At 48.8% G+C, this 24,449-nt stretch overlaps 10 protein-coding genes across 10 annotated transcripts; 5 read left to right on the forward strand and 5 right to left on the reverse strand.

The window, feature by feature from the left end:
* Positions 1-1,288: 1,288 nt before the first annotated feature.
* N7443_002192 (N-terminal C2 domain-containing protein) lies at positions 1,289-2,589 on the reverse strand (the record flags this gene model as incomplete). The annotated part of the gene is made up of 5 exons (XM_056882248.1): positions 1,289-1,868; positions 1,927-2,342; positions 2,396-2,419; positions 2,475-2,491; positions 2,577-2,589. The coding sequence occupies 5 exons, from the start codon at positions 2,587-2,589 to the stop codon at positions 1,289-1,291; spliced, it is 1,050 nt and encodes a 349-aa protein (XP_056744089.1).
* Positions 2,590-3,103: 514 nt separating this feature from the next.
* Positions 3,104-3,511, forward strand: N7443_002193 (uncharacterized protein; the record flags this gene model as incomplete). Its single annotated transcript, XM_056882249.1, has 1 exon — positions 3,104-3,511. One exon carries the CDS (start codon positions 3,104-3,106, stop codon positions 3,509-3,511), a length of 408 nt encoding a protein of 135 aa, XP_056744090.1.
* Positions 3,512-4,126: 615 nt separating this feature from the next.
* N7443_002194 (uncharacterized protein) lies at positions 4,127-5,790 on the reverse strand (the record flags this gene model as incomplete). Its single annotated transcript, XM_056882250.1, has 5 exons — positions 4,127-4,165; positions 4,217-4,597; positions 4,646-4,951; positions 5,054-5,578; positions 5,743-5,790. The coding sequence occupies 5 exons, from the start codon at positions 5,788-5,790 to the stop codon at positions 4,127-4,129; spliced, it is 1,299 nt and encodes a 432-aa protein (XP_056744091.1).
* A 496-nt stretch (positions 5,791-6,286) lies between these two features.
* Positions 6,287-6,924, reverse strand: N7443_002195 (uncharacterized protein; the record flags this gene model as incomplete). Its single annotated transcript, XM_056882251.1, has 2 exons — positions 6,287-6,379; positions 6,436-6,924. The coding sequence occupies 2 exons, from the start codon at positions 6,922-6,924 to the stop codon at positions 6,287-6,289; spliced, it is 582 nt and encodes a 193-aa protein (XP_056744092.1).
* A 5,160-nt stretch (positions 6,925-12,084) lies between these two features.
* On the forward strand, positions 12,085-13,131 carry N7443_002196 (uncharacterized protein; the record flags this gene model as incomplete). Its single annotated transcript, XM_056882252.1, has 1 exon — positions 12,085-13,131. The coding sequence occupies one exon, from the start codon at positions 12,085-12,087 to the stop codon at positions 13,129-13,131; it is 1,047 nt and encodes a 348-aa protein (XP_056744093.1).
* Positions 13,132-15,113: 1,982 nt separating this feature from the next.
* Positions 15,114-17,186, forward strand: N7443_002197 (uncharacterized protein; the record flags this gene model as incomplete). Its single annotated transcript, XM_056882253.1, has 1 exon — positions 15,114-17,186. The coding sequence occupies one exon, from the start codon at positions 15,114-15,116 to the stop codon at positions 17,184-17,186; it is 2,073 nt and encodes a 690-aa protein (XP_056744094.1).
* A 679-nt stretch (positions 17,187-17,865) lies between these two features.
* Positions 17,866-18,179, reverse strand: N7443_002198 (splicing factor 3B subunit 5 family protein; the record flags this gene model as incomplete). The annotated part of the gene is made up of 2 exons (XM_056882254.1): positions 17,866-17,877; positions 17,937-18,179. 2 exons carry the CDS (start codon positions 18,177-18,179, stop codon positions 17,866-17,868), a joined length of 255 nt encoding a protein of 84 aa, XP_056744095.1.
* Positions 18,180-18,372: 193 nt separating this feature from the next.
* N7443_002199 (tRNA-specific adenosine deaminase) lies at positions 18,373-20,072 on the forward strand (the record flags this gene model as incomplete). Its single annotated transcript, XM_056882255.1, has 3 exons — positions 18,373-18,526; positions 18,584-18,626; positions 18,734-20,072. 3 exons carry the CDS (start codon positions 18,373-18,375, stop codon positions 20,070-20,072), a joined length of 1,536 nt encoding a protein of 511 aa, XP_056744096.1.
* A 267-nt stretch (positions 20,073-20,339) lies between these two features.
* Positions 20,340-22,003, reverse strand: erg24B (uncharacterized protein; the record flags this gene model as incomplete). Its single annotated transcript, XM_056882256.1, has 3 exons — positions 20,340-21,448; positions 21,519-21,823; positions 21,885-22,003. The coding sequence occupies 3 exons, from the start codon at positions 22,001-22,003 to the stop codon at positions 20,340-20,342; spliced, it is 1,533 nt and encodes a 510-aa protein (XP_056744097.1).
* Positions 22,004-22,211: 208 nt separating this feature from the next.
* Positions 22,212-23,813, forward strand: N7443_002201 (uncharacterized protein; the record flags this gene model as incomplete). The annotated part of the gene is made up of 4 exons (XM_056882257.1): positions 22,212-22,576; positions 22,634-22,933; positions 22,990-23,116; positions 23,610-23,813. 4 exons carry the CDS (start codon positions 22,212-22,214, stop codon positions 23,811-23,813), a joined length of 996 nt encoding a protein of 331 aa, XP_056744098.1.
* Positions 23,814-24,449: the final 636 nt, after the last annotated feature.

Consider the following 24,449-nt stretch of genomic DNA (forward strand, 5'->3'; position numbering starts at 1 on the left):
TTGATTATGGACTCCTGTAACTATGATGTCGCTGTCATTTGTCGGCCTAGCTTTGCAGTGTGCATTATGAAGCGCAAAGTGATGAGACAACACATCAACTAGCTCGCATGGCTTAGTTGGTAAAGCGCGTGACTAGTAATCACGAGATCCTCGGTTCAAATCCGAGTGCGAGCATTTCTTTTTGATCCTCCACCGCCGCTACTCAACAGCGGGGGTCACTCACCCCTTTTGATTGAGCAGGATTATATTTTTATTGGCTACAATGTTTGAACTTTGCAAGCGGCTATTCATCGATTTTGTTATCTGCTTTTGGTGTACCTCGGTTATATATTGGGGCTTCTGTTTAAGGTTCAAGTAGCGCAGATTTTTCATATCGTCATTAAATAGCTCGCATGGCTTAGTTGGTAAAGCGCGTGACTAGTAATCACGAGATCCTCGGTTCAAATCCGAGTGCGAGCAGTTTATTTTTGACCTTTTCTTTCTTGGAACTACACGAATTCTCATGGTCCCATTCTAAAATGGGCTGTACATAAATCAGCTCGCATGGCTTAGTTGGTAAAGCGCGTGACTAGTAATCACGAGATCCTCGGTTCAAATCCGAGTGCGAGCAATTTGATTTCTTTTTAACATCGCTCGGTTTTTTGATATGAATTTGCTTGAAGTCAAAACATACTAATTAATCTAATCCCTTTTTACAATCTAAATTTGACCGGCAGATGCAATCTGTCCGATGAATGGCCCTTTCTGCGTGTTCGATGTTCCGTGTTCCTACCTATCATCATGTGGTTACACAGGTGCTGGGAGTGTTACCTAGGAGCTGCAGGATATATATTGCTATCCACATTCAATCCCCAATGTCCACTTAATATTTTTACACAGTTTGAATTTTCGATTAAATTGATTATGGACGAAAATTCCCCACGTATCTAGATGTATCAATTAAGGCGCCCTCTATTTTTTGCTGCCTACTCGGGTTCACGCACCCGCCTAGGCGAGGAACTATTGTACAGCTAGAATCTTTGGGGTTCCAGCACCAGAGAACCCTCAAACTTGCATGAAAGCCAGGCCCGTGTCGGACACAGGGGAATTCGAAATGGTGGAATATTGCCTTCATCGATTCCAGGGTTGCAAGATTATCGAACAGGCGAGATTTATGTGTATTAGATATTCTGTAATAACTTAAAAATTTGGTTTTTTCGGCTATCGGAAAAAGAGACCAGGTGTATTTAGACATGATTTTCCATAAATATTTTGAATGTATCAATTGACGACTCCGATGACCGGTTCATTATTCAGTTGCTGTCACCTCCCAGCTTCTCAAATCTTCACGAACATCGAATTCACACCTTTCGTTGTCGGCGTTCTGGCTCTTCCACCCACGTCCCTTTGCCCCATCATACAATTGCTGCTCGAGGCTACCATCATTGCGAGGGTGGCCATGTGAGGAGACTGTGTTGGGGGTTTTGCTGCTACCATGGGAATGGTTGCTGGAAGAGCTCTTGGGACGCCGGCTTTCGAAACTGGGCGATAATCTTTTTCCTGATCGAGTTTGCTTCACTGCTGAATCAACACCAAGGAAGGGAGACCCTTGTTCGTTCCCTGAAAGATCGGGACTGTTATGGATGTTGCTGGTCCAGCAGGAACTCCCACTAAATAACTCCTCGACTAATTTGTCTGCTGGAAGGTCGCACGCTCGGGATGTCCAGGAGGCTGCGAGGGTGCGGCGATAGATATCTTGCATGTCCGCAATTTCCCTGCTCTTGGTGTTGATTGATGGCATATGACCCATCTCTTCGGAATCGCTGGGGTCAGCGACGTGCACAACTCTTGCGATACCCCCAAACACAGTGGCGGATTTCAGTGGAGGCCTGTGCATAATTAGTTTGGAGCTGCGGGGTGTCTTCAATTGCGTTGCGGAGGACATACGTTGTGAAATTGCGATCTCCCTCCAACTGACGCATGGCAATGCCAATTTTCACAGTGCTGTTAACTTTGCTGTCGATCAACAGGTATCGTCTAACAACGCCCTCATCCTCTTCAACTTTGTCCACATATTCAGCAAGATTGAGTTTGATCTTGCCCAATGTGATCTTTTCATTGGTTGGGGATGAGTGGAACTCCTGAATGACTTCAAAAACCATTTCGCATTCCTGGAGCATTGAGTTTCTGTCAATGGTAAGCCTAACCTGGAGAGCCTTTTCGTAATTCCAGTACGCGCGATGGTCCGATAGGGTTGCTTTCTCAGTATGACCCTGGTGCTCTGATGTGGCACTTGATGATGGCAAGCGCCATCGTACCCAAGCTGCGCCGTTGCCCAAAGGAACATTGTTGATGTCGCTAATCTTCAAGCAAATAAGCGAACTCCTCAGATCCATAAGGTTAGAGCTTGACTCACTCTTAAGACTAGCTCAAATCGAGGCTAGACGCGTACGTTAGTTGTAGCTGATCTTTCACCTAGGACCTTCAGAGCTTACCCTTCTGTTCTTGGGGACTGGCATGGGAATATAGTGTTAGACCAATAATTCAAGCCCGGACAATAACACAAGTTGCTCGCCTAAGGACGAGCCATGACCTACCGAAAGCCTGCATGGTGGCTCAGCTGTATGCGATGAGGTCACTGATGTGATGCTGCAAATGTCGGAGCACCGGCTGTCAACTGCCAAATATTTGTCTACCTAGGACCTGCCCAAGGTATCTGATCGTTTCAGAGCTTCAGATTCAACCAGAGCTTGAAATGGTCTTCCAACGAGAAGGTTAGCCAATCTCCCCGCATACGAAGCCGGTTTGGCGGTGAAAGCAGAGCGCGGCAGAATATCAAAGCCTAGAGAAAGAGAATGAAGATACAAGATACCAAGGTGTATTTGACGGGTCAATAAAGATGGAGAAGAAAAGAAACACGGTTATATGACCGCTAATATACAAAATAGGACGTGTCAGCTCCTGGTCCATCATTGAAGTAGCTGTCACATGATGACCACATCACGTGACACAAGAGCCTGTAGTAGACTCCTTCCTGTCTTCTACTCTCGCCTGCTAACACCAAATATGAGAAAGCCAGGAGCTTCGTCACCCTCTTCTTTACAGACACGCTAGCTCTGCGACTATGGTGAAGACCGAGGCATCCTTACCGTCTCCTCCATCCGAGTCAGCTTCGGCAGTCCCTCTCGATTCCTCAATCCGCACTTCTCCCATCCACCCAGACCTCACGGAGATCCAAGTCCCAGAGGAGCCATTACCAGCCTACCGCTACCACCCGGTCACATGTCAGCCGATTGAAGAACAGGATTTTCAAGCTGAGCTCGAGAAGCTGCGCCAAGAATTCCCTACAAAAGAAACTGCTCTGAGGGCCCAGGAGCAGGCTGCCAAAGAAGTGAAAAGGACCCTGGAGGAGGCCGATAAGAGGAAAGGGGATATTCAAAGGGCCATGGATAAGAAGACCAAGGAACGCGACACAGAAATGAAGGTCTTGTCCAAGTACCAGGAAGTCAAGGCGTCAGATATTCCGGCCTGAAGGAGAGGAACATATTTGGCTAGAAGCCTTGAACTGCCCGTTTCAGAGAAAGGGGCTTGAATCAAGTATTTCATCAATAACTCCAGCGGCCAACATATTTCGGGTTCCTTGCAATGGATGGTCAAAGCACCGTGGCAGAAAACGGCGCTACACCATTGTTTCAGTCCCGGTTAGAGCCGAAGCAGTCGAGAGACCTGCCCGATCTTCAGCATATCCCACCAGGCTCTTTCAAATCACATTGCTTTCAAATGATGAAAATCGACATGCGATTTACGAGCTTGCGCCCATGCAAAAACTGGCCGAGCACACCATGTATTCTTTGTCCCCGATGATTCCATTTCGAGACAATTGATGCGAAAGCGCCATATCCAACCTGGAAACTAGATTCACATTATCATTGAAACGAATTATGACATGAGCTGTTCCTAAGGTCATGCAGAGGCATTCTAGGATATCCATCTATCCTGAGCTTTATCATGCTCCATTCCATACATCTCTTCGAGACATCGCTACGATTAAAAGATATCCGATTTTTTTGGTCAAGAAAATATTCAATTAGTCGTATTAAACGTATTCAGCCATGAATTACTTGTGCCAAACCTACATAAAAACGCATTACAACGACCCAATTATCTTCATAACCAGCGGGAGAAGCTTAAGACAAGTTAGCAAGGTTCAAAAATGATCCGAGAGATTTGAACTCACATCCGCAGCATCCTCGATCAAAGTTTGCGTTTCATTGACGAATTTCTTCGAGAGAAGCTCGTCCACATTATCGAGCAAGCCACCCACCTGTGCCAGGAGGTCAGGAGTGACGATCGGCGATACATCCTTGATGAGCCCACGAGTACCATTAACGAAGCTTGGGTTGAGCAGCATAGTTCCATTGCTGATCAGGTATGCAGTGTCTTCCACGAACTTGTCAGTCAGAAGACTGCAAGCCGTGTGAAGAAGACCGCCGACCTCAGCAAGCAGGGCCGGCGTGATGGCAGGCGTGATGCCCTCAATCAGGCCACTGGTATCCTTGACAAATTTGGGAGTCAGTAGGGCATGGGCATTTGACAGCAGACTATTGATCTCTTTGACCTAGTCGGTGGTCAAAAGCGAGTTGGCGTTGGTCAGCAAGCTGCTGACTTCCTTGAGAACCTCGGGCGTTAGAACAGGAGCCACGCTGCCGATCAGGCCCTTGGTTTCGCGGATGAACTTGGGAATAAGCAGGGTATTGGCGCCGATCAGCAGTCCGCCGACTTCCTTCACTGACTCTGGAGTCAGCAAGGCATTGGCCGTGTTCAATAATCCACCGATCTTCTTGATCGTATCTGGAGTCAACAGAGTGTTGGCATTTTTCAACAAGCTTTCAATCTCCTTGATAGTCTCCGCAGTAAGCAGAGTGTTGGCATTTTTCAACAGACCGTTGATTCCCTTAATAGACTCAGGCGTCTACAGCGTGTTGGCATTACTCAACAAGCCATTGATTTCTTTGATAGAATCGGAGGTCAACAAGGTGTTCGCGTTGCTCAACAATCCGTTAATACTCTTCACAGACTGAGGAGTCAACAGCGAATTGGAATTGGTGAGTAACCCCTTGATATCCTTAAACAGATCAGGAGTGATCACGGGAGCCACAGTACCAATGAGACCCTTGGTTTCCCTGATGAAGTCCTTGGTGAGGAGGTTTCCAGCTCTATCCAGCAGACCACTGATTTCCTTGAACAATTCAGGAGTCAGGATAGGAGCGACAGACTTGATAAGACCCTGAGTTTCATGAACAAAATCCGCAGTCAACAAAGCACTTGCGTTATCGAGAAAGCCTGTAATCTTGTCGATCAAGCTTTGGGCCAGAATTCTGGAGGCAGTACCAATCAGTGACTTAGTCTGGTCGGTAGTCTTGTCATCCAGAAGGCAGGCGACGTGATGGAAGAAAGACTCGATATCCTCAAGGAGGGTGGGCGAAAGGAGGTCCTTGAGGCCATCGAAGAAGTCCCCAAAGTCGCTCCAAGAGCTCAGGAGAGTGTCATCCTCACTTTGACCCTGGGGAGATTCACTATAGCTGCTGCTGGTGACTGGCTGTGTGGACTGAGTCGTGATGACACTTCTGCTGATCGGACGGATAATGAAGTAAATATGGTCCCTGTATAAGCAATGTCCCGATGGAGATATGTTATTCGCTGTAATCGCGCGAGGTTCATCAATTGCCCGGCACGAGATCGTAGCCGAAGAGGTAGTCTGACCCTGAGAAACTCGCTTGAACCCACTCCACAATAAACGACCCGCCTCATTTGGCCTTTGTAGATCTAGATACACTCTGTAACATATGGTCATCGAGAACCTAGGTACAGCCTTCCCGAGAAGATAATCTAAAGGGACCCACCTCACTTGATTCTTCAGCTTTTCCTCAACATCTTTATGGGCACCTCTCTAGAGCGATTTCCAGCAATACATCTTTTTGTATTATAGTCATGATCCGGTGGTAAATAGCTGTAGAAGTTGAATTGACATATGATACAAAGAATCGGGCCACTCAAATCCGAGCTTCGAAAAGTTTAATAGACCTGAATATCTCACTAATGAACTCTCATTAATCTCCCTAGCATGCGCTGTCGGACTCAGGCTCCGTTTGCACATGATATCTACTGAAGCTCAACTGAACCGTATTTTCGGAAAAGATGGTTTATTCTCTCTATTCATCAATATCCGTATTTGTTGATTGGGATTGGCTAACATGAATTGAGATGGGTAGTTATTTATCGAAAAATAAACTTTTGACCTCAGAAACTATCCCATACTCTTGATAGTAGCAGTATCTGCTTTGAGCGGATCGTCGACCTTATGAAACACAACTGGGACAAGCGTTGAAAATGTTCGAAGCTGATCAAGTGTTAGAACTGCCATACATGACTGTCCAGTGCTGAAGAAAGACATACCTTACTTTTCACAACATACCAATGATGCCGGGGAATCGGAGTTCCCCTAGGTCGATACACATCCAGCGATTCCAAACAATTACTTTCGCACCAGATATCAAGAAGCGGCAAGACAAAATTTTTGCTAGCACTATCCAGCCTCAAAACACCGTAGTGAATCTGCTGAAGTAAGTGCTCACTGATGAATTCTGTAATGTCCATCGGGCGCATGGTGAAGTATGTACTGGGTGTTCCGTAAAGGTTGAGTGGTATCCTATACAAAACATGAAGTGCCTCCATAGTGATTTGCCGATTTATCAAAAGGATCGAAGGCGTGTAACATTTCACATGAGGTTGGGGGTATGTGCACATAGGACCGCGAGTACGATCTGTCTCGGCCGCCAGTAGATCTTCTATCTTTCGGTAGCCACTCACGTACTCATTTGGATCAAGTGAATAAGCATATATAATGAGCCGAATCTCGCCCGGCAGATCGAGAAAGGATATCATCGGAAATATGTGATGTATAATTTGATTGAAGAAAGGCTTGATGGAGTCTTTTCTGATCTACTGCATAGTAGGCGTTTTTACCCCTCATCTTCAGAGTTGCCACTTGCCCCTCTCGTCATCTATTTTCCGCGGAAAGAACTATTGTCTTTTTTCCACTCTCACCCGCTCCTGAGCTGATGCTTGCGATATGTTATGTGCCTCAGGCTTCCAAGGGTCAGACTTGTCCTAATCTGGTAGGTCTAGGATACGGCAAAGCTTATCTCCTTGATAATTCTGAAACGCCTGGAGGATTCTGACTCTCTTGCGGAAAGTGGATTGCGACCGCGCTGTCAGAATGCAAATACTTATCACTGGAAATAATAATACTTTTTGTAATGGATGCGTATGTGGAAGCAGTAGCCCGTAAAGTTGGTCGTTACATGGAGGTTTGATGAGCCCATACCCCTTACGTAACCTATCAAATACTGATATCGGAAAAAAGATTATGGCGGGCAATGTTGTTGTTATCATCGATACAACAAATTCCTTGAGTCCATAAGAATTCTTGCTTGACAATGCAATCCAATAGCTAACATCCATCTTGCTCATTCCCTTAGGATGGACAAGTGATATCCGACGCTGGCATCTTTCTAGGCTCCGCAGAAAGACACAGATGGCCAGTCCAATAACCCTCGTGGTTAAATTTGCTGCTGCCAGTCGTCGCACCTCCGTTATGCAAGTTATTGGCACATTCTCTGACAGCCTTCAGGATAGCAGGATACAAGCCAGTAGCTCTGTAGTTTGTGCTAGTTGTGATTGCTCGGTAGGCATAGCCTTTGACTTGTCGTCTTCTGTGTAATCACCATAGGTCAAGGTGCATACGTTGGCTGTGGACCGTTGCTTTATTACTTTGGCAATGTATTGGTAGATTTCGAGACCGGCAAACATCCCCATGGCGACTTCGCTGCCGGTATCAACAATCGATGTCACAGTGTCGAGGGTATCTCGCTTTTCCAGATCATTATACTCGTATAGATGAGCATAGTCGGAACTCACGGTACGGAATAAGCCGTCATATTTCCAGCTCCATCATCCCAATCCCCTATAATGGGAACATAAGCTATATGGCTTCCGTTTTAGCCGGCAGCACTTCGGCTAACAAGGCCAAATGAGAGCACAGCAGTGATGAGATTACTTGCCTTGACCATCGTCCCTGCGTGAGCCGTAGAACAAGAGCGCTCACATCGAGGAGCAACACAAGGATAAAAGAGAATTGACGCAGTTTGGGCTTCGGTATTTGTGTCTCTACAGAGGATAGAGACACCAATTTTTGAGTTTGTACTGAAATAGCTACGAGAGCTGGTCCGGGGGACTGGATGGAAGATATTTAGGAGAAGCAACTGAAGAAGCAAGAACTGATGAAAGGAGCAATTGATGATATAATGAAAATGGTCCGAATGTTTGAATGCTATGCTGGTGCAAAACTGTTGGATAGAAATCTATCAACCTCTTTATACAACGCACAGAATCTTTATCAGTCTGGATTATTTGGGAATTCTTGGCACAGTTACCCAACTTTTATCTTGATTCCGGAAGGCTGGCCTGGCTGGGTAAACGATTCTTCATATCAACAATTACTTCCTAGACTAGCAAAACCAATAATTGGATTTTTCTAAGCAAGTTCTGTTTTTTCGGCCCCAAAATGCATGTAGAAGACAAGCAGCTTAAACTAGGCCGGGGTTTCGATGTCTCTAAAGAGGGTGAAAATGAGCAAACTTCATCTAGTATAGAAGGTATTGATCTTATCCGTGACACTAAGGAAGCTGAGGAGGAAGTGAGGTTATCTATTCATACAAGGAAGAGACGAAAGAGTGTTTTGCCTGACCATGAGAGTGTATAAAGTGATTATAATAGTGGTATACCCTTAATAAGTCAAGTCAATCACTCTGGAAGGGCAAGGAAGGCGCCAAAGGCCTATGATGGGTTCGAAATTAGTAAATAATGCATTATCTTAGCTCTTTCTTGTTTATCTTCACTTTAAGCTTAATTTACTATCTTTCATCTAGAATCCTAACGCCACAATACTTAGGATACTGTATAAATTGCATTAATTATATATCTTCGAAGGACTACAGTCAGACTGTGTAGCATGAAGGCTTCGGAAGTATTCCGGGGTAGGCCTCAGGCATATTGTAATCTCTATTCCAAAATTCCAGCAATTTCGGTCGAGAGAGGTAATTATCGTATGCACTGCCATTTATATCTACATACAACCAAAAGCCTCAAGGTATGTCATCTCGCAAGTAGGCGGTATCAATTATATGTAGATGTAGACGCCCCCTCACGAACGAAAGCGACAACGGGAAGCAAGAGCCTAGGAGGCATGATGAGAAACATGTGAGCCTAACGTGGTTAGTATCTAACAACAGTGGTACATCTTTCGTTATGTAAGAGGCATTCAAAAACGGAGACTACGAGGAAAGGAAGAAAGCGAGTGGACGCGGACCAAGCCAAATCGTCAGATTCCACCCCCACCCCTTTTGATTCCTTCCTAGAAAATCGTAGGGGAGAACACGGTGATAAATAGTGAGACTTTATACACTGGCATCCAACACGTTCTATACCACGATACTACTAGGTTGGAGTTATCTTCAAAGTAGCCTTATGCGGATTAGCATCGTTTCGGATACGGGCGAGAAACAAAGCGTGAGTGTCTTGGGGGTAAATCGATTTTGAATTCTACTATACTATTGAAGGAGACGGGTGGGGACTACTTACCGTAGATGAATATGAGTTTCAACTAGCGCCTGGACCAATGTACTACTGACCTCTGATACCAACTAGGTGCATCACTTCAAATCCCAGGATCTAGGATAGGCAGCAACTTTAGGCTCTCCAACGAAGACAGTGACTCATGCGTAATTTCAAGAAATCTGAAACGTCATTATGATCACCCACGTAAGAAGATGGGCATCACTCTGATTCTTCACCTTGATCTTGTCGGAGTAGACGCCGGCGTCTCGTTTTCAAACTTAGCGCCATCGGTGCACAGATTGACTCATAGCGGACGTATTCAGATAGTGAACTATAGATTCTGCTGAATCTAGTAGTATTGTTGAACCATTCTGTTGTGCCCGAGTCCCATGATCATACGTAGGTCCGTTATCGCACGGCCCGGGTAGAACTTGGACGGGTTCAAAGAGCCCATGCATCTCGCCTTACTGTTTTGAAAACAAGTTTTGAGGTTTATTCAATTGGATACCGAGGCCAACCGGCACACAGTAAAGCCTATTAGCCGCTGAAAACCGTTGAGCAAGAATAGAACATGAATAGAAGCGTGGACCGTGCGGCAGCACCGCCACGGTGGCGAGTGACGTGGCGCTAGTGAGGCGCAGTGCATTCGACAATTCCTATTTTAGGCAGACCAGAAGCATCATCCTCTGGCCCGAAGATCCACGAGAGATCCACGACCCCACGGTCAAAGTTTTCCTTCAACACTGACGTAGTCTTACGTTTCCGAAAACATTGCGATTTCCTGCTTCTATGACCGACTCCAACCGCAGCTTAAGGCAGCCCCCCTTGCGCAGACCACATGACCGAACTCATATGCCGCCATGCTCCAGGGTTTGTGATTCAGGGACTATGATTGCACGAGAGCAAGCCCTGTGGTGCATGAATGCACGATAAAGGAATTGTCAGACGTGAGATGAGATCACCCGGGAAATCATGTGGCCCTGTGGCATGTACAAAATCAATACAGTAGAAGAAAAAGAAAAAAAAAAAAAAAAACGACTCAAAACGCCGTACAGGTATTCCGCACGGTACCGTAATGCCGAGTGGGCGCCTCCATAAAGTCAGACCATGATGGTCGACGTAGTTCAGCCCAATGGTAGATCGTAGCAGGGATCTCCGCTGGGTGCGCGACGGCCGGACTCGGTGACCCCCGGCGAATCCGAGTGCAGAAGCGGCCCAAGACCTGCTTGAAGCCCCACGTCTAGTCGTCTCTCAGCTGAGCTCGATACATCCGTCTGTTCTGGGCTCGAGTTTCAGGTAATATTTACTGTAACCCTCCCCTTTCTGCTCGCTATCCCCTGTGAGATGTGAGATGTGGAATGTGAGATATCAAGTTTGAAATGAAATGCAAAAGCAAAGAAAACAAATAGAACCCCGTAAAACGTGGGAGGGGGAAGTGGCATCCCACTTGTTGTGCGATAGGGCCACTATTTTGGTATAGGGTTTGTGGAGTAGCCTAGTTGCATCGAGTTTCCATCATGGAAAATCATCATAGACATGCATAATTCCATTGACAAGCCTAGCTGAGCTACAACGTGGCTCTCCGCTACGTCTTGCCGCAAAGCGACGAAAAGTTATGCAGCCCGGAGACAGTCTCTAGGTCGATCGGAGGATTTTGGTCGTTTCGCAGCGCGGATCATCGGGGCTTAGCTTTTGCAGTTTGGGGCATCCTGCATATAGGCTCTGGCCAAATGGACGTGCAACGCGCAAGGTCGATGTGAGACTGGACAAGAGCAGAGTTTTGTATAGGTCGATGAAACTCCCCGGTTGGACATAGCAGCGGTTTCAATTCCCGCCCTGCACTTTCCACATTCTCTGCGAAGGTCTTGCCACCCGAGAAGTCGAATCGAGTATCGAGAGTCGAGAGTCGAAAGAGTTGAGTCGAAGCCCTGGAGACTGCCGGCAGATCGGTGAGTCCGAGAAGTGGCCAAAACGCTACGCTTGTACGGTACCCCCGACCCCATCAGGCCGCATACACCCAGATACGAGCCCTAGGTACCCTTTTTTTCTATAGAGAATTCTAATCCCCACTGCATTGCCTATTTGGTCCTTCCCGCCTTTCTTATTCTCTTCCCTTTCCAAGGTTCTTTCCTTTCCTTTTAACCCCATCGATCACCGATGTCCTCTCCTTTTATATAATTTTCTTTTCTTGAACCCCGCGCATTCGCCCGCACATTTTTTTAATTAGACCACGCCCCACACAACTCTCGGAGTATGCGAACGATCTCCTAGAACTGCCAACAATTCGAACCCCCAAGCCTATCTCTCTAGGAACTGTGTGGGCGGATGTCGCCTTTTATGACCTTGTTTTCCACTATTTACATTCTTTAACAAAGACTCTCAACCGAAACAACACGCCGGACGTATCCTTATTCGCACAGAGTCATAATGCCAACAGTCTTACTCCCATCTTCGGCCGCGGCCTTTGCGCCGCGGTCCTCGCCCAATGTCGTTTTGAACAGCAAGGTCGTGCCCTGGTTGACGGCGACTTTGAAACGAGTCAACCGAGTGAAGCGCCCTCTGAACAACGTCACCCAACATACCCGGTGTTTGACAGAGACGCTATCGTCAATCAATGCGATCTGGACCCTATGCTCGATGATGTTCACCAAAGCCCCCGAAGCTGAGCTGCGTAAGGATGATAATCCCTTGGTGGAAGGCCTCTTCAACTTCCAGATGGTCCACATCGAGGCTTATGTCGTACACGTCGACATGGTCTCACGGAACGAGGTGGCCTTCAAGTTGACCCCGGAGACGATCGAAGCCCTGGTGGATTTCCATAAAGACATCTACTCGGTCGACGCTGCTGCCAACACATGGGAATGGTCTGGGAAGCAAGCTCAGCTGAAGAAACTGCAGGAGGAGTTCGTTCAAGCTGCTAACAGATTCGTATACCGGGCCCACGCCGAGGCTCTGGAGGGACTAGAGGAGGACGGTGCAGGAGAGTTGCTCAGCGGCCGGAGCGAGGAGGCCAAAGCAGCCATCACAGGCCTGTTTGTGCCGCTTTTGCCTCCTCCGCCTCGCGTGGTTGATATCCTGCGCCCGGTGCCTCTCCTGCCCAGCTCGACCGGACCTGAAACCTGGTGGCATAATCCCATCCCATCGTCCGCGCCTCTCGAATCGTGGAAGGTACTGCCGCCCAGCCCATCCCCGGCTAGCACGGGTGATTCTAATCCGAATCTTTGGGCCAGTATTGGTTTCAGTGAGACCCAGCTGCCTTCACCGACACCCTCCTACAGCCAACCCTACACCACCGCGCCGTACCAGACATACGACTGCATGGCAACGACCTCGGCGGCCATGTCATCTCTGCCCCTTCCCAGCATGCTCTGCAGCACGACAGCCAACATGGGTATGGGAATGGGAATAGGTATGGGCATGGGCTTCGGCTGGGATAGCTTCGCCGCCCCGTTACCATACGGCACGACGATATAGCTCCCAGGCCGGAGTAGACCCGATGTTGTCGACTCCACCAGCCAGCCAGCGGCGCATTCGCGGCCCGATGTCGACCCTGATTACCCGACGTAGATCGTCCGGCTCAGGATCGTCATTCCTCATCGATCTCACTTGGCGATGCAAGCAAACAGCATTGCATTCAGTCACCGACTAATTGGCATTCTCGACGGCGTTCTTCGATCGACTCTGTGCATTCGTGATACTCCCTTTCGTCTGATTTTGCATCATATTTTAAGATATTCCTTCGACGACATGCGTGTTTTTGTGAACTTTGTTCTCTCAGCCAGCGTTTGCGTTTTGTGTTTCTTTCCTTCTTTTTTGCATCGATAAGCGGCGGGTCGGCTTTTTTTGTTCTTTGTCTTTCATTTCCCAACATATATGTCATGAAGACCAGGTCTGCCTCGCGGCACGGGATATGAATTTGGATGTGGAATGTCCATTATTATGTTTTCGATTCTTCGTTGCGGTTCGACAGGACTGGCATTGGAACTCAATCACTGACCGGATTGGTGTTTGCCAGTTCCCCTGCCAGTCTCTGTTGAGGACGGTCTTTTGGGTACAGGATACCTGACTGGCAAAGCCCTTGATTGGGTTATTTGGAGACGTCTACGCGACTGTGTGGTTTATTGTTGTCTGTGACACAGTATTCCACACCTCTTTCTGCCATCTATGGTTTGTTATGGTGAAAACCGAGTGCCGGAGAGGAGAAACATGCTATCGTCTCTGTCAGAAACGGGGACCCGCCTGTGGCGGTCTCCGGGCGCGAAGGGCTGGACTGAATCCTGAAGTCTGTGACCTGGAGATTCATCCCGCCCCAAGCAATGAATGGTTCGACTGGCAAGTTTCCCCTTCGAGTGCTACGGTTCTCACTGTCATACAAGCGCAGATGGTCTATAGGTACATCCCCTACGTGTATCCAGGCTGGATTTGTTTCCTGGATACGCTCGGATTGTTGGGGGCTCGTTCACTGGTTGATCGGGTCATTTTCGTTCTTTGTTCCCAACACCGAGAATAGATGCTGGTCACTCTGTTCGTTGTCTGCGTTCTGGGGGCTAGACTCCCTTGCGCTGGCTGACATTCCCTTCTGATTTTCTCGTCAATCTGTTAGCTTAGTCCCAATCTGTATGTATCTTTAGGTATACTTATAAGATGCATACAAACCAAAGCTGTTCCCGTAGACTATGTGAGATGGGGTTTAAGCAGTAGTAAATAGGACCAAGAAAGAAGTGACGTTCACATAAGAATATTAAGGTAATCTATCTGTTGCTTAACAGATGGATAGCCTCGTCCGTACCCGTACAACGACATTATTACTTCCCGGAATCTCCGGCTCGACCTTTGGCCCGACTTAGCGACCTAGCATTATTTCTAAAGAATCATCCTACCGCTAAATACCAAAAACAAGTAACACATGCACAGAAAATCAGGTACAAGGTCTCCACTCGACAACAAACTGGGGAAAGCAGAGCTATCCGCATATGACGTCAGTACCCTGCCCAAGGATCCGCTTCAGCTTTTCAATGCTTCCTACTCTCGGTCTCTCCTTTTGAGAAAGAAAAAGTCATACTTTTCTCCTACTTGTGAGGTATACAGCTATCCTGCATATTCAAATTGGCTCTTTCTTGAAATCATAGCCCCTGCCGCCGTTCCGCTCATTTGCCTGCGACATCTGACATCCGCCCCCTCTCAGTCTACCCATCTGTGGCTGGATTTCCAGGGTTTGACAACCCGACTTGAGAACGCTGGAACTGTCGATCTTTGGTACGATCCTCTCGATCTCCTGTTCTCGCCAAGCCGGATACTATTAAAGACACCTGTGTCCTTTGCTGTACCCCGCACTCGGTACAGCTTCTCCGACCAATGCTGACAGCCTGAAGTCACAGACATCCAACTGCCGAATACTGCATAGTACCCCTCATACCTGTGCCATAAGTCTTATCTTGTGAACCCCAGGCGCTCCAATGACTACTCTACACGAGGCCCTCCAGTGCCTCAAACCGACGTCATGGGAGGAAGTGCCCCATTCCCCCCAGGAGCTACGAGGATACATACGCGACATCTTCAAACAGGGTCGTCTGGTAGCAGAGTCTCTCCCAGACCCCCCGCAGTACGAGCACGAGGAACAATATGGCGTGGAATCAGAGACCGCAGAGCCCAGGCGGCGAGTCATTCCATCGTCCGTCCGAGTGGGGGAAACGGATCCCGATATTACATCGCTGCAGAAGCAGTGGGGAAAGCCTATTAAAATGGGCGGTGCGAAAGATAACCCGCTCGGTGTACACGTGTGGAAGTTAAATGCGAACGATAATGGTGGACAGTGGTTTGGAAGACGCAGTGTGCACGAGGGTTTGCCCTTTACACGATGGCAGGAGAAGCTTTCTTCCGAGTACGATGAGACACTGAAGGTTAATCGGAAGAAGATCGAGAAGGGACAAACCCCTGACCATAGTATCCGTGGTATCGGTGCTGAGGAGAAGGTTGAGAGTGTGGAGGTTTTGGATGATGATGGCTCGGTTATGGGCCAGGTCACGCTTTACCATGTCTCTGCACAGTTCCCTAAGCCGACTGCCCCTCGGGACTTCGTAACTCTGATCATTACGTCTGAGCATGGGCTGCGGATAGGCGGGACGAAACAGCAGGGTCGGAGCTGGATGATGATTTCCAAGCCTTGCGAACATCCTGATATTCCGCATAAGGCTGGTTACACTCGAGGAGAGTATGAGTCTGTCGAGCTTGTCCGGGAGATTCCTAAGCAAGACATCGAGAGCTCATCTGGCTCGGTTAGCTCTGAGAAGAAACCACAGAAGCAGAGCAGCTCTGACGAGTCCAAGGCCCAGAGCCCAGATGCTGATGGTACTTCAGACGACGAGGATACGAACCCAGTCGAATGGATTATGGTGACCCGAAGCGATCCTGGAGGCAATATTCCCAAATGGATGGTCAACAAGGGCACTCCGGGAAGCGTCGGGGCAGATGCAGCCAAGTTCCTCACCTGGGCAATTAAAGATGCGAATGCTCCAAACAAGAACAGCACCCAGGGCGACCCGGCCGACGATGAACATTCCGAAGAAGAAGAAGAAGAAGAAGAAGATAATACCGACTTGACAGACACAGACGCCCAGTCTCATCATGGCTTGATAGCCAGTGTGACAGGCTTACTCAACACCGGCATTGAACGATATGCACCTCAAGCATTCCTCGACTATATCCCGCATCATCACGACATACCAGGCTCTTTCCCACAAGCAGATGCCGATGATTCCGTATCTCAAAGCACTAAAGCCTCAAGCAACAAACACGACCGCAGCGCCGATTACTTAGACCCAGACCAGGCCTCTTTCTCCTCTACCCGCTCCGAAGGAGTCACACCAGTAATGGACCTTGGACCGAATCACCTTCCCCCAAAAGAACTGATGGAAATGACAAAAGACGGCAAATTAAGCTCGCACGAGAAAGAACTCGCAAAACTAGCCCTCCGCAAACGCGAAATCGATGCCAAACTCGACTCAATCCGCGCCGAGCTAGATAAGTCTCAGGTCCCATCGCAAAGCATCCTGGCACCACCACCAAAAGGCCTCGTCAATGATGTCGACAGTGACACAAGCGGCATGCTCAAACGCGCAGCTGAGAATCGATCCTCTACCCCGGCTAGCAGCCACCGAGGTGGAGATAGTAGTGAGGGCCAGTCATCACAGACCCAAACGCCTGAGCCGCCGGCGCATGTGCACAAGGCTGCCTTGCAGCTTTTACACGAGGAGTCTAAGCTTCTGAAACAGCTTCGCAAGATCGAGGGTAGCCAGATCAAGATTGCTTCGAAGATTGAAGCGAAGCAGAAGAAAGTGGCTGAGCGTTCAGAGAAGTCGAAGTCTAAGTCTGAGGTTGAGAGTTTGAGAAGTGAAGTCAAAGACTTGAAGAAGGAGGTTGGCAGGCTGCGTGCGGAGAGACAAAAATGGGTGGATCTTGTTGCTACGTTGCAGGCCGAGAATACGAAGTTGGCCGCGGCGAGCACCGAGAGTAGATCTGGGAAAGCTTAAAGGCCATGGATACTTCCCAATATGTGAATGCTTTTTCTGTGTTTTTCTGTGGCGGGTGTTACTTAGCTACTTCTTTTTGCATTTCTGTCTATGGTACGTTATTCGGGCTAGAGCCGCAGCGTTTGTATAACTCCTCGGGAATTGAGCATGAAATCGTCATTTCCTTTTTAAGATCCATTTAGAGATTTAGGAACCTATGTTTTTAACGCTAAGGTAGGTATGTGGCGCAGGCATCTCGCGGGCGAATTCACATGCGATCCAAACTTTGCATGAAATGCAGGACTGTTGGCAGACTGCAACAAGCATCAGCGATCGATTGTGCCCCTTCTGCTAAAGTCACTCAACAAGAAAATGACGATATTCTTCTCGGGGGAGAGCCTCCACGGAACAATAGGTATTTCTGAACGACTTGTATATTGCGGATGAGAAATGATCCTTGCAACGAGACGAAACATTCTCATATGCGCTTGTTGGATTGCTTCTGATAGCCCAAATTTCGAGGTGATTATGGTGATGAAATTCGTGATGTATCAGAATGCCTTGTTCAAGGCGGGTATCATTATGGTTTCGGGCGCGCGCGTTGGGGGATAAAGACGAGAAAAGACCCAAAGACATTGGCTTCAGGGATGAAGATTGAACCGATGAAATCGGCACGATCAAGTATTCTGGGTTTGACCGATTATTCTTGCGTCTAAAGAAGCAAAGGTTGTTAGAGGTTCTCGCGCCATAAGCAATCTAGGAGTCGCATACCTCTGGAGGGTTACCGGCGCCGCGAACCATCTTCTCTAGCATCATCACGCGAACCTTCTCCTTGGGTTCGCCCATACCGACAGACATGTATGAGAGCAGCGGGTTGTGGCCCACGTAGGAGGCATAGCTGTCGCGAAGGATGTTGGAAGTCCACTCGTGCTTAGTGGTGTCGGCGTGACCGGTGCCTATGTATCGGGCCTGGAGAGCCTCGAGATTTTGCAGGGTGCGCAGCTTATCGGCCATTGTGAGGGATTGTTTCGGGTGTATTTGGATGTAGTTAAAAGAAGCTGCGAACTTTGGAGCCGAGATGGAGTGTCGCATCACGTGACTCAATATCAATGGCACATTTTGATCACCTTCGTTCCTGACTTTAGACCTGATCAGAGTTTCATTTATATTCAGAGGGAACGCTTTTCTCTCCAGGCTTCATGGAATTATGTCTGGAGCTACTTTAGTGGCCTCTCTGCCGTCGCGCATAGCGTCGCTGGTTCATTCGCATTTCGATGCTCTGCCTACTCGCAGTAAGCCAAGCATCTTTCCAGATGGCTCGAGGGAGTGGATTCCAATGACCGGCATTGTTGCTGTCAAAGGTACGTTGTAGCAATTAACCGGAAGAGGACCATAGGAACCTTGCTGATTCCATTTAGAAGAAAATACATCTTTGGAGAGCCTGCACTGCATAGCTGTCACGTAAGTTCCTCTCTGGCCCAGGACATCAAACTGATATCTCCCCCACCTTTCACATGTTCCATGATACCTAGAATTCTATTCAACAGTCAAATGCTAAAATCAGGTAGAACCGGCGCAAAATGTCTGTCCGCCTCTCATATCCCCCGCTGTCGGGGTCTCGTGCTCCACGATTGCCACGCAGAGATATTAGCCCTCCGCGCCTTCAATTACTGGCTTCTTACTGAATGCCATGGCTTTATAGCCGAAGAAATGAAGTGCAAGAATACTCCAACCTCCTCATTCGTTCGCAGAAGAAACCAGTCAAATCAGGACCCGGCATCAGCCTCGTCAATAGACTGGCCCCCTTTTGAGCTTCAACCTGACGTCAAAATTTACATGTACTGTACCTGCGCACCCTGCGGTGATGCAAGCATGGAGCTCTGCATGGCAACCCAAGAAGATGCCACTCCATGGGAGGTAACACGCGACGCCAATATTGGCCCGAATTCAGAAAGCGCCGAAGAAAGCATGCTCGATGGACGAGCTCACTTCTCTCTCCTTGGAATAGTTCGTCGAAAACCGGCGCGCACAGATGCGGAATCTACGCGAAGCAAGTCCTGTTCCGATAAAATTGCATTGAGGCAGGTCTCTTCTTTGCTATCGTGCGAGACTACTCGTCTCGTCGCCCCTACTGCGAACAGTTACTTGGCTGGCTTCATTCTCCCCGAGGATGAGATTAGTCGTGTTGGATGCGATCGATCATTTGGACAGAATGGGCGAATGGCAGCTTTGGTGGGACGGTCGTGGCCGGATATCCAGGACTGCGCAGAGAATCAAGTTGGGTTCCGATTTCGACCATTTGACATTCTTTCGGTGCCTGCAGAAGAAGTCCATGCAATGTGGCAGTTCTCGAAACCCAAGCCTACAGAGGTCTTGCCTAAGAAGAGCAAGCCGGGGAACGCGAGTGCAGTATGGACAGCGGCGCCGTCATATTCTCATTCATGCGTGATAATACCGGATACGGGGAGCAAAAGCTTGCCTGCTTTGCGACGCTCCAAGACGGGGATATATGAAACTCTTGTCAATGGAGTGAAACAGGGGAACAAGGCATCTGCGCCAGGTCCGCGGGGTGCTTCATCGCTATCTAGAGCTAAGTTGTGGGCTCTTCTCGACGATATTGTTTCTTTGAGAGCTTGCCATACCAGTCTAGAGACTGCTACAGACTTGAAGCGGCATGCAGAGAGTGTTCCGGCTGAGCAATATTTGGAGACACCTCGGCGAACAATTCAACATCTCAAGACGTACGAAGACTTGAAACGGATTGGTGACCGCCTGGAAGATCCGCTACGAGTTCGTGAAGAAGCCACTCAAGATGCTAAGAAAGTTCTCAAAGGCTGGTTACCTAATGCGAAAGACGATAGCTGGGGATTAGATGTACTGGTTGATCCTAAGAAGCGAAAGCGTTGAGATACCCGATAATGGATCATTAATTTTTATTAATTAGCAACAGGCCTGCTTTCAGGCAGTCATGAAAAGCACTAATATGTGAAGGTGTAGTTTTCGTTTCTGTTTAAATGGAATTCGATGGTGCTGTACAAAGCGCACTTTTCATGGCTCTTGGCCAGCCCTGAAGGCGAGGGGCGTCGGTATTAAATACAATAAGATTGAAACACAGTGCTCGCGAGAATTTCGCAGAGACGATGGTGATACACTGATGGTCCATGCTGGACCGCATTAGTAGATACCAGGAATGATCTTGCTACGGACCATGGAGGTGTAACGGTCCCAGTCAGCTCCGTACTTCTTCTTGCACTTCTCCTCATCGCGCATCTCACGGTGAATCAGCAGGACTCCAAAGTAGAGCATGTAGAAGTAGGTGAGGATCATGCCCCAGCCACGAGCCTCGGGGGTCTGAACAGCCTGCTTCTCAAGGTTGCCAGTGACTGGGCTGATGCTTTCGATCATGGCATAGCCCGCGATGCCAGTAGGCAAGCAGTAAGCCCACGACATGACCCAGTCACCGAGGTAGTTGATGTGACGTGCTAGGCCCCACCATCCGGAGGTCATCAATCTCGAGCCAGAGGCGGTCTCGATGTACTTGATGTGCTTCACGCGGGGATCGTTGGGATTGGTGCGGAATCGGTTCTTCTGGTTGTTGGCACCGCGGAAGATGGAGTATCCAACAGCAGTGACACCCAGAACGAGCGCAATTCCAGTCCATCCCAGTTGAAGAGGGAAGACGGCGAGATAACGGCTCTGGATACTGTACACATGGGGGACCCAAACCACGTCGCCGAAGGACAGCATGAAGCCGAATCCATCCATGATGATGTCCATGGTAGTCATGACAGCAGGCTCCATGTAAACTGCGTCCAGGATGTAGAAAGCTTGGAAGATGGTGACCAGAATAATTGAGTCGGTCACATAGCCATAGGTTCGGTACTGGTGGGCCACGTTGGACAGGTTCAGAATGGTCCATCCCAGCAGACCGGGTCTCATTTCCATAAATAACTTGATATCGATGGTACGCGACGCCTCGTCGATGAAGGGAATGGGTAGGCGGATACGGGGGTTCAATTCGCGACCGATAAAGAAGTCGTACAGCGGGTTGCCTGTGTGACCACCAGGCGCCAACTCTCGCAGCTCTGGGTTAGGCTTGCCAGGGTTAGGAACAGAGAAACTGCGGATATAGACGAAAATTGCGACAGCCGAGGCGATGAGGAGGTTAGCGGTGATGACCTGGACGTAGTTGTCCCACAAGAAGGTCCAAACAACGAAATTCGCTCCGTCCATATAGGTCCCAGCAGCCAAGCCTCCGAGAATGACGAGGGCAGAGGGGAAGGCTATTAGATGCAGGAGTGTCAGCGATGTTCTAGATGCATTCTCCTAGCACTTCAAAGGGGTCTTCCATACCATTTAGCTTGTACTTGTGTCGGCCTCCGCATGCCAGCGTCACGCCCTCGGCCACCTGGCCGGGGAGGAAGACCTGCAAGAACAGGCTGAAGAGATAGTAACTGAGAGTCCAGAGGGTCGCTTCGATACTGAAGAGCCCTGCCACCCCCTCCTCGGGCCATCCCACTTCACTCTTCAGCTTATCGAGGGTCAGGGTCGAGGGACTCAGAAGCCCCGGCGCGGGGCAGCCTGAAACATCGTTGCAGACGAACGTGAAGACATAGACGAGGACGGGAAGACCGAAGACGATTCCTGCAGCTCCTAGACTGGAGTAATTGGTCAGCTAAGAGCCTCAAGTGGCATTGAAGCTAGAGCAAAGAGACATACGGTCCACCGAACTCATAGCCGCGCTTCTCAGGGACAGGCTGAATGGGAACAGATTTCACGGCTTTCACGGCTTTCACGGCTTTCACGGCTTTCTCGGACTTGGCGGCTTTGGGAGCCATGGTGACAGTCAGAGGGTTGTTGCCTGGTGAAAACAGCACCGAGGACTTTTAAGTAAGGTTGAGAGCTCCGCGTACGATGCCGGAAGCTGGGCGCCCGCCCTTGCTCCAATCACTGGGGATGTAACGTAAGCTCCAAAAGTCGGACTTGGGGTTCCCTGTTGAAACTCCACTTTCAACAACCTTCCGAATACGCTCGAACTGGTTGACCATGAAGTTAACAGGCTCGGCTCATTATGCGCTACTCCTCTTATCCTCCCTCGGATTGTCCGCCGCGGAGAACTCTCACTTGAAAGATGACGCCCCTTGTGTCGCGCGCTCGCCCACCAGTGGCATGTACTTCGACCTGAGCGCCATCTCATTATCACCGCCGGAACGGAAGGATGGGAAACGAGTGAATAAGGATGATCGCGACGAGAGCTGGCACGCCAGGGGACACGACTACCCGGCCAACTTCACGCTGAACATCTGCTCGCCGGTCCTGGAGACGGTAGAGGACGTGGTGGGAGTGGATTCGTCGCGATGGAAAAACATCAGCGCATACTATGTGCACGATAATAAGACATATTCAATTGGGTACGGCGATTCAGAGGATCTGCGTTTTCCATGCTAACCCGTCCATTTCTGGAACAGACAAGAAGCCTCGGATCCGTTCTTCCGCGGTCGTAAACTCGTCCTAAACTATACGAATGGCTCGCCGTGCGAGGATGACTGGAAAACCGCCAGCTCGAACACATCCATCCGAAGAAAGTCCACTATCATGTCCTTCCTATGCGATCGCGATGCTTTGCCCACTCAGGCGACTCCTTCCTTCGTCGGTACCATGGATTCCTGTACCTACTTCTTTGAGGTGCGCAGCTCCGCCGCCTGTGGTGGAATCGCAGTCGATCCGAACTCCGGCGGGATGGGGCCGGGCGGAGTCTTTGGTGTGATGTGAGTTTGTCCCGTCGTATGAGTGTGTCTCGGGCGATACTAATCCCCTTTTCCAGTATGCTTATCGCCGTGGTCGTCTATATGGTCGGTGGTTGTGCTTATCAACGAACTGTCATGCACCAGCGCGGTTGGCGCCAGTGCCCGAACTTCAGTCTCTGGGCTGGGATGTTCGATTTTGTTAAAGTAAGTATCCTTTTTTTCGTTCCCTGTCGATCTCGAGAGAATAGGTCTGGCAACACGGCTTTACATTCGCACAAGAATTCAAGCATAGCCGGACTGCCGGTCTCACGGCTAGATTAGAATGGCTTCAGCTGGTCTGAAGTCTCATTCGCATCTATAGAAGCGCTTGTCTCTTGTGTTGTCCTTGCCACTTTTTTCCGTTTCTATTTGCAGTTATCTGCCCGGCTTCGTCTGTGTTGAGCACAGCGTGTACTTCTTATGACTTTCGAGCGAGTTTACGATTTTCATACACCATTGGACTGTTTATCTGGCAATATCCAGTGGACTTACTTCCTCTCATACTTGGTTGTTTGCTTTTGGATGTTGCTAGATAAACACAGCTCCAAGGACTCGTATACTACACGCTGCATCTCGAGATTCTTCTGACCGCTCCTGGGGCTTACTTTCATTTTATTATTCTTCTACATGGGACAGGGCGCTGATTTCTCTCTTGCAGGATATGTTCGTCATTCTATTCTCATCTCTCGGAAACTGCTTCCGTTCCAATCGACCCTCGCGCAGCGGCTACACTCGTGCAGGCGGTGATGACCGTGGTGGTTTCATCAGCGCTATCGGTGGCCGCGGTGGTCAGGGAGAAAGAAGGGATGTGGATGCAGAGAATCGATTGATTGATCAACTCGATGAGGAATGGGATGATTAAGTTCAGTCTGTTTTTGTTATACCACGTCGGGAGACACCGTGTGTTCGTCGTGGGGGATGTTTCACTGTAGAACTTATTCAATTACGCAAATATGAATCACCATCACATACTATATAGCTCATGGTCGGTTGCTCTAGTCGATCAACGCCGTTTAAATTATATTTTATCGCTCCCTGGAGTAACGCACCCGCCTAGAATGAACTCAGACTGAACTCTAGCCGACGATTCCCCAGCATCTGGAGGTTTGTGCCCATGTTCCTTCAGACTTGGATAATGATACACCTGCCGAGGATCGAGCATCATTCTGCTCCGTTTGTGCTCATGTAGACGCTTGGATTAGTCTCATGAGTTGCGCTCATTGGGCATCCCTATTCTTATTCCTTGGCGGGGGTGACATCGAGAGGGCAATAAGTGTGATTTGTAGCAAACAGGTAAAGGAGAAAAGGGAAAGGGATGAAATGCCAGGAGATTACGGTGCAACGAAGGCTATAGATGATCCTGATCCGAATCCCTCCAGGAAAAGATACATTTTTACACCATGTGAATTAATCACCCTGTCAGAATACGAAAGTGGTCACCCATAAATACGCATTAAAAATTCTGCTATCATATAGTTCCTAAATCGACAATTTTTAA

Source organism: Penicillium atrosanguineum, assembly GCF_028827265.1.
Source record: "Penicillium atrosanguineum strain IBT 20685 chromosome Unknown utg000002l_segment0_segment0, whole genome shotgun sequence".
Lineage (NCBI taxonomy): Eukaryota > Fungi > Ascomycota > Eurotiomycetes > Eurotiales > Aspergillaceae > Penicillium > Penicillium atrosanguineum.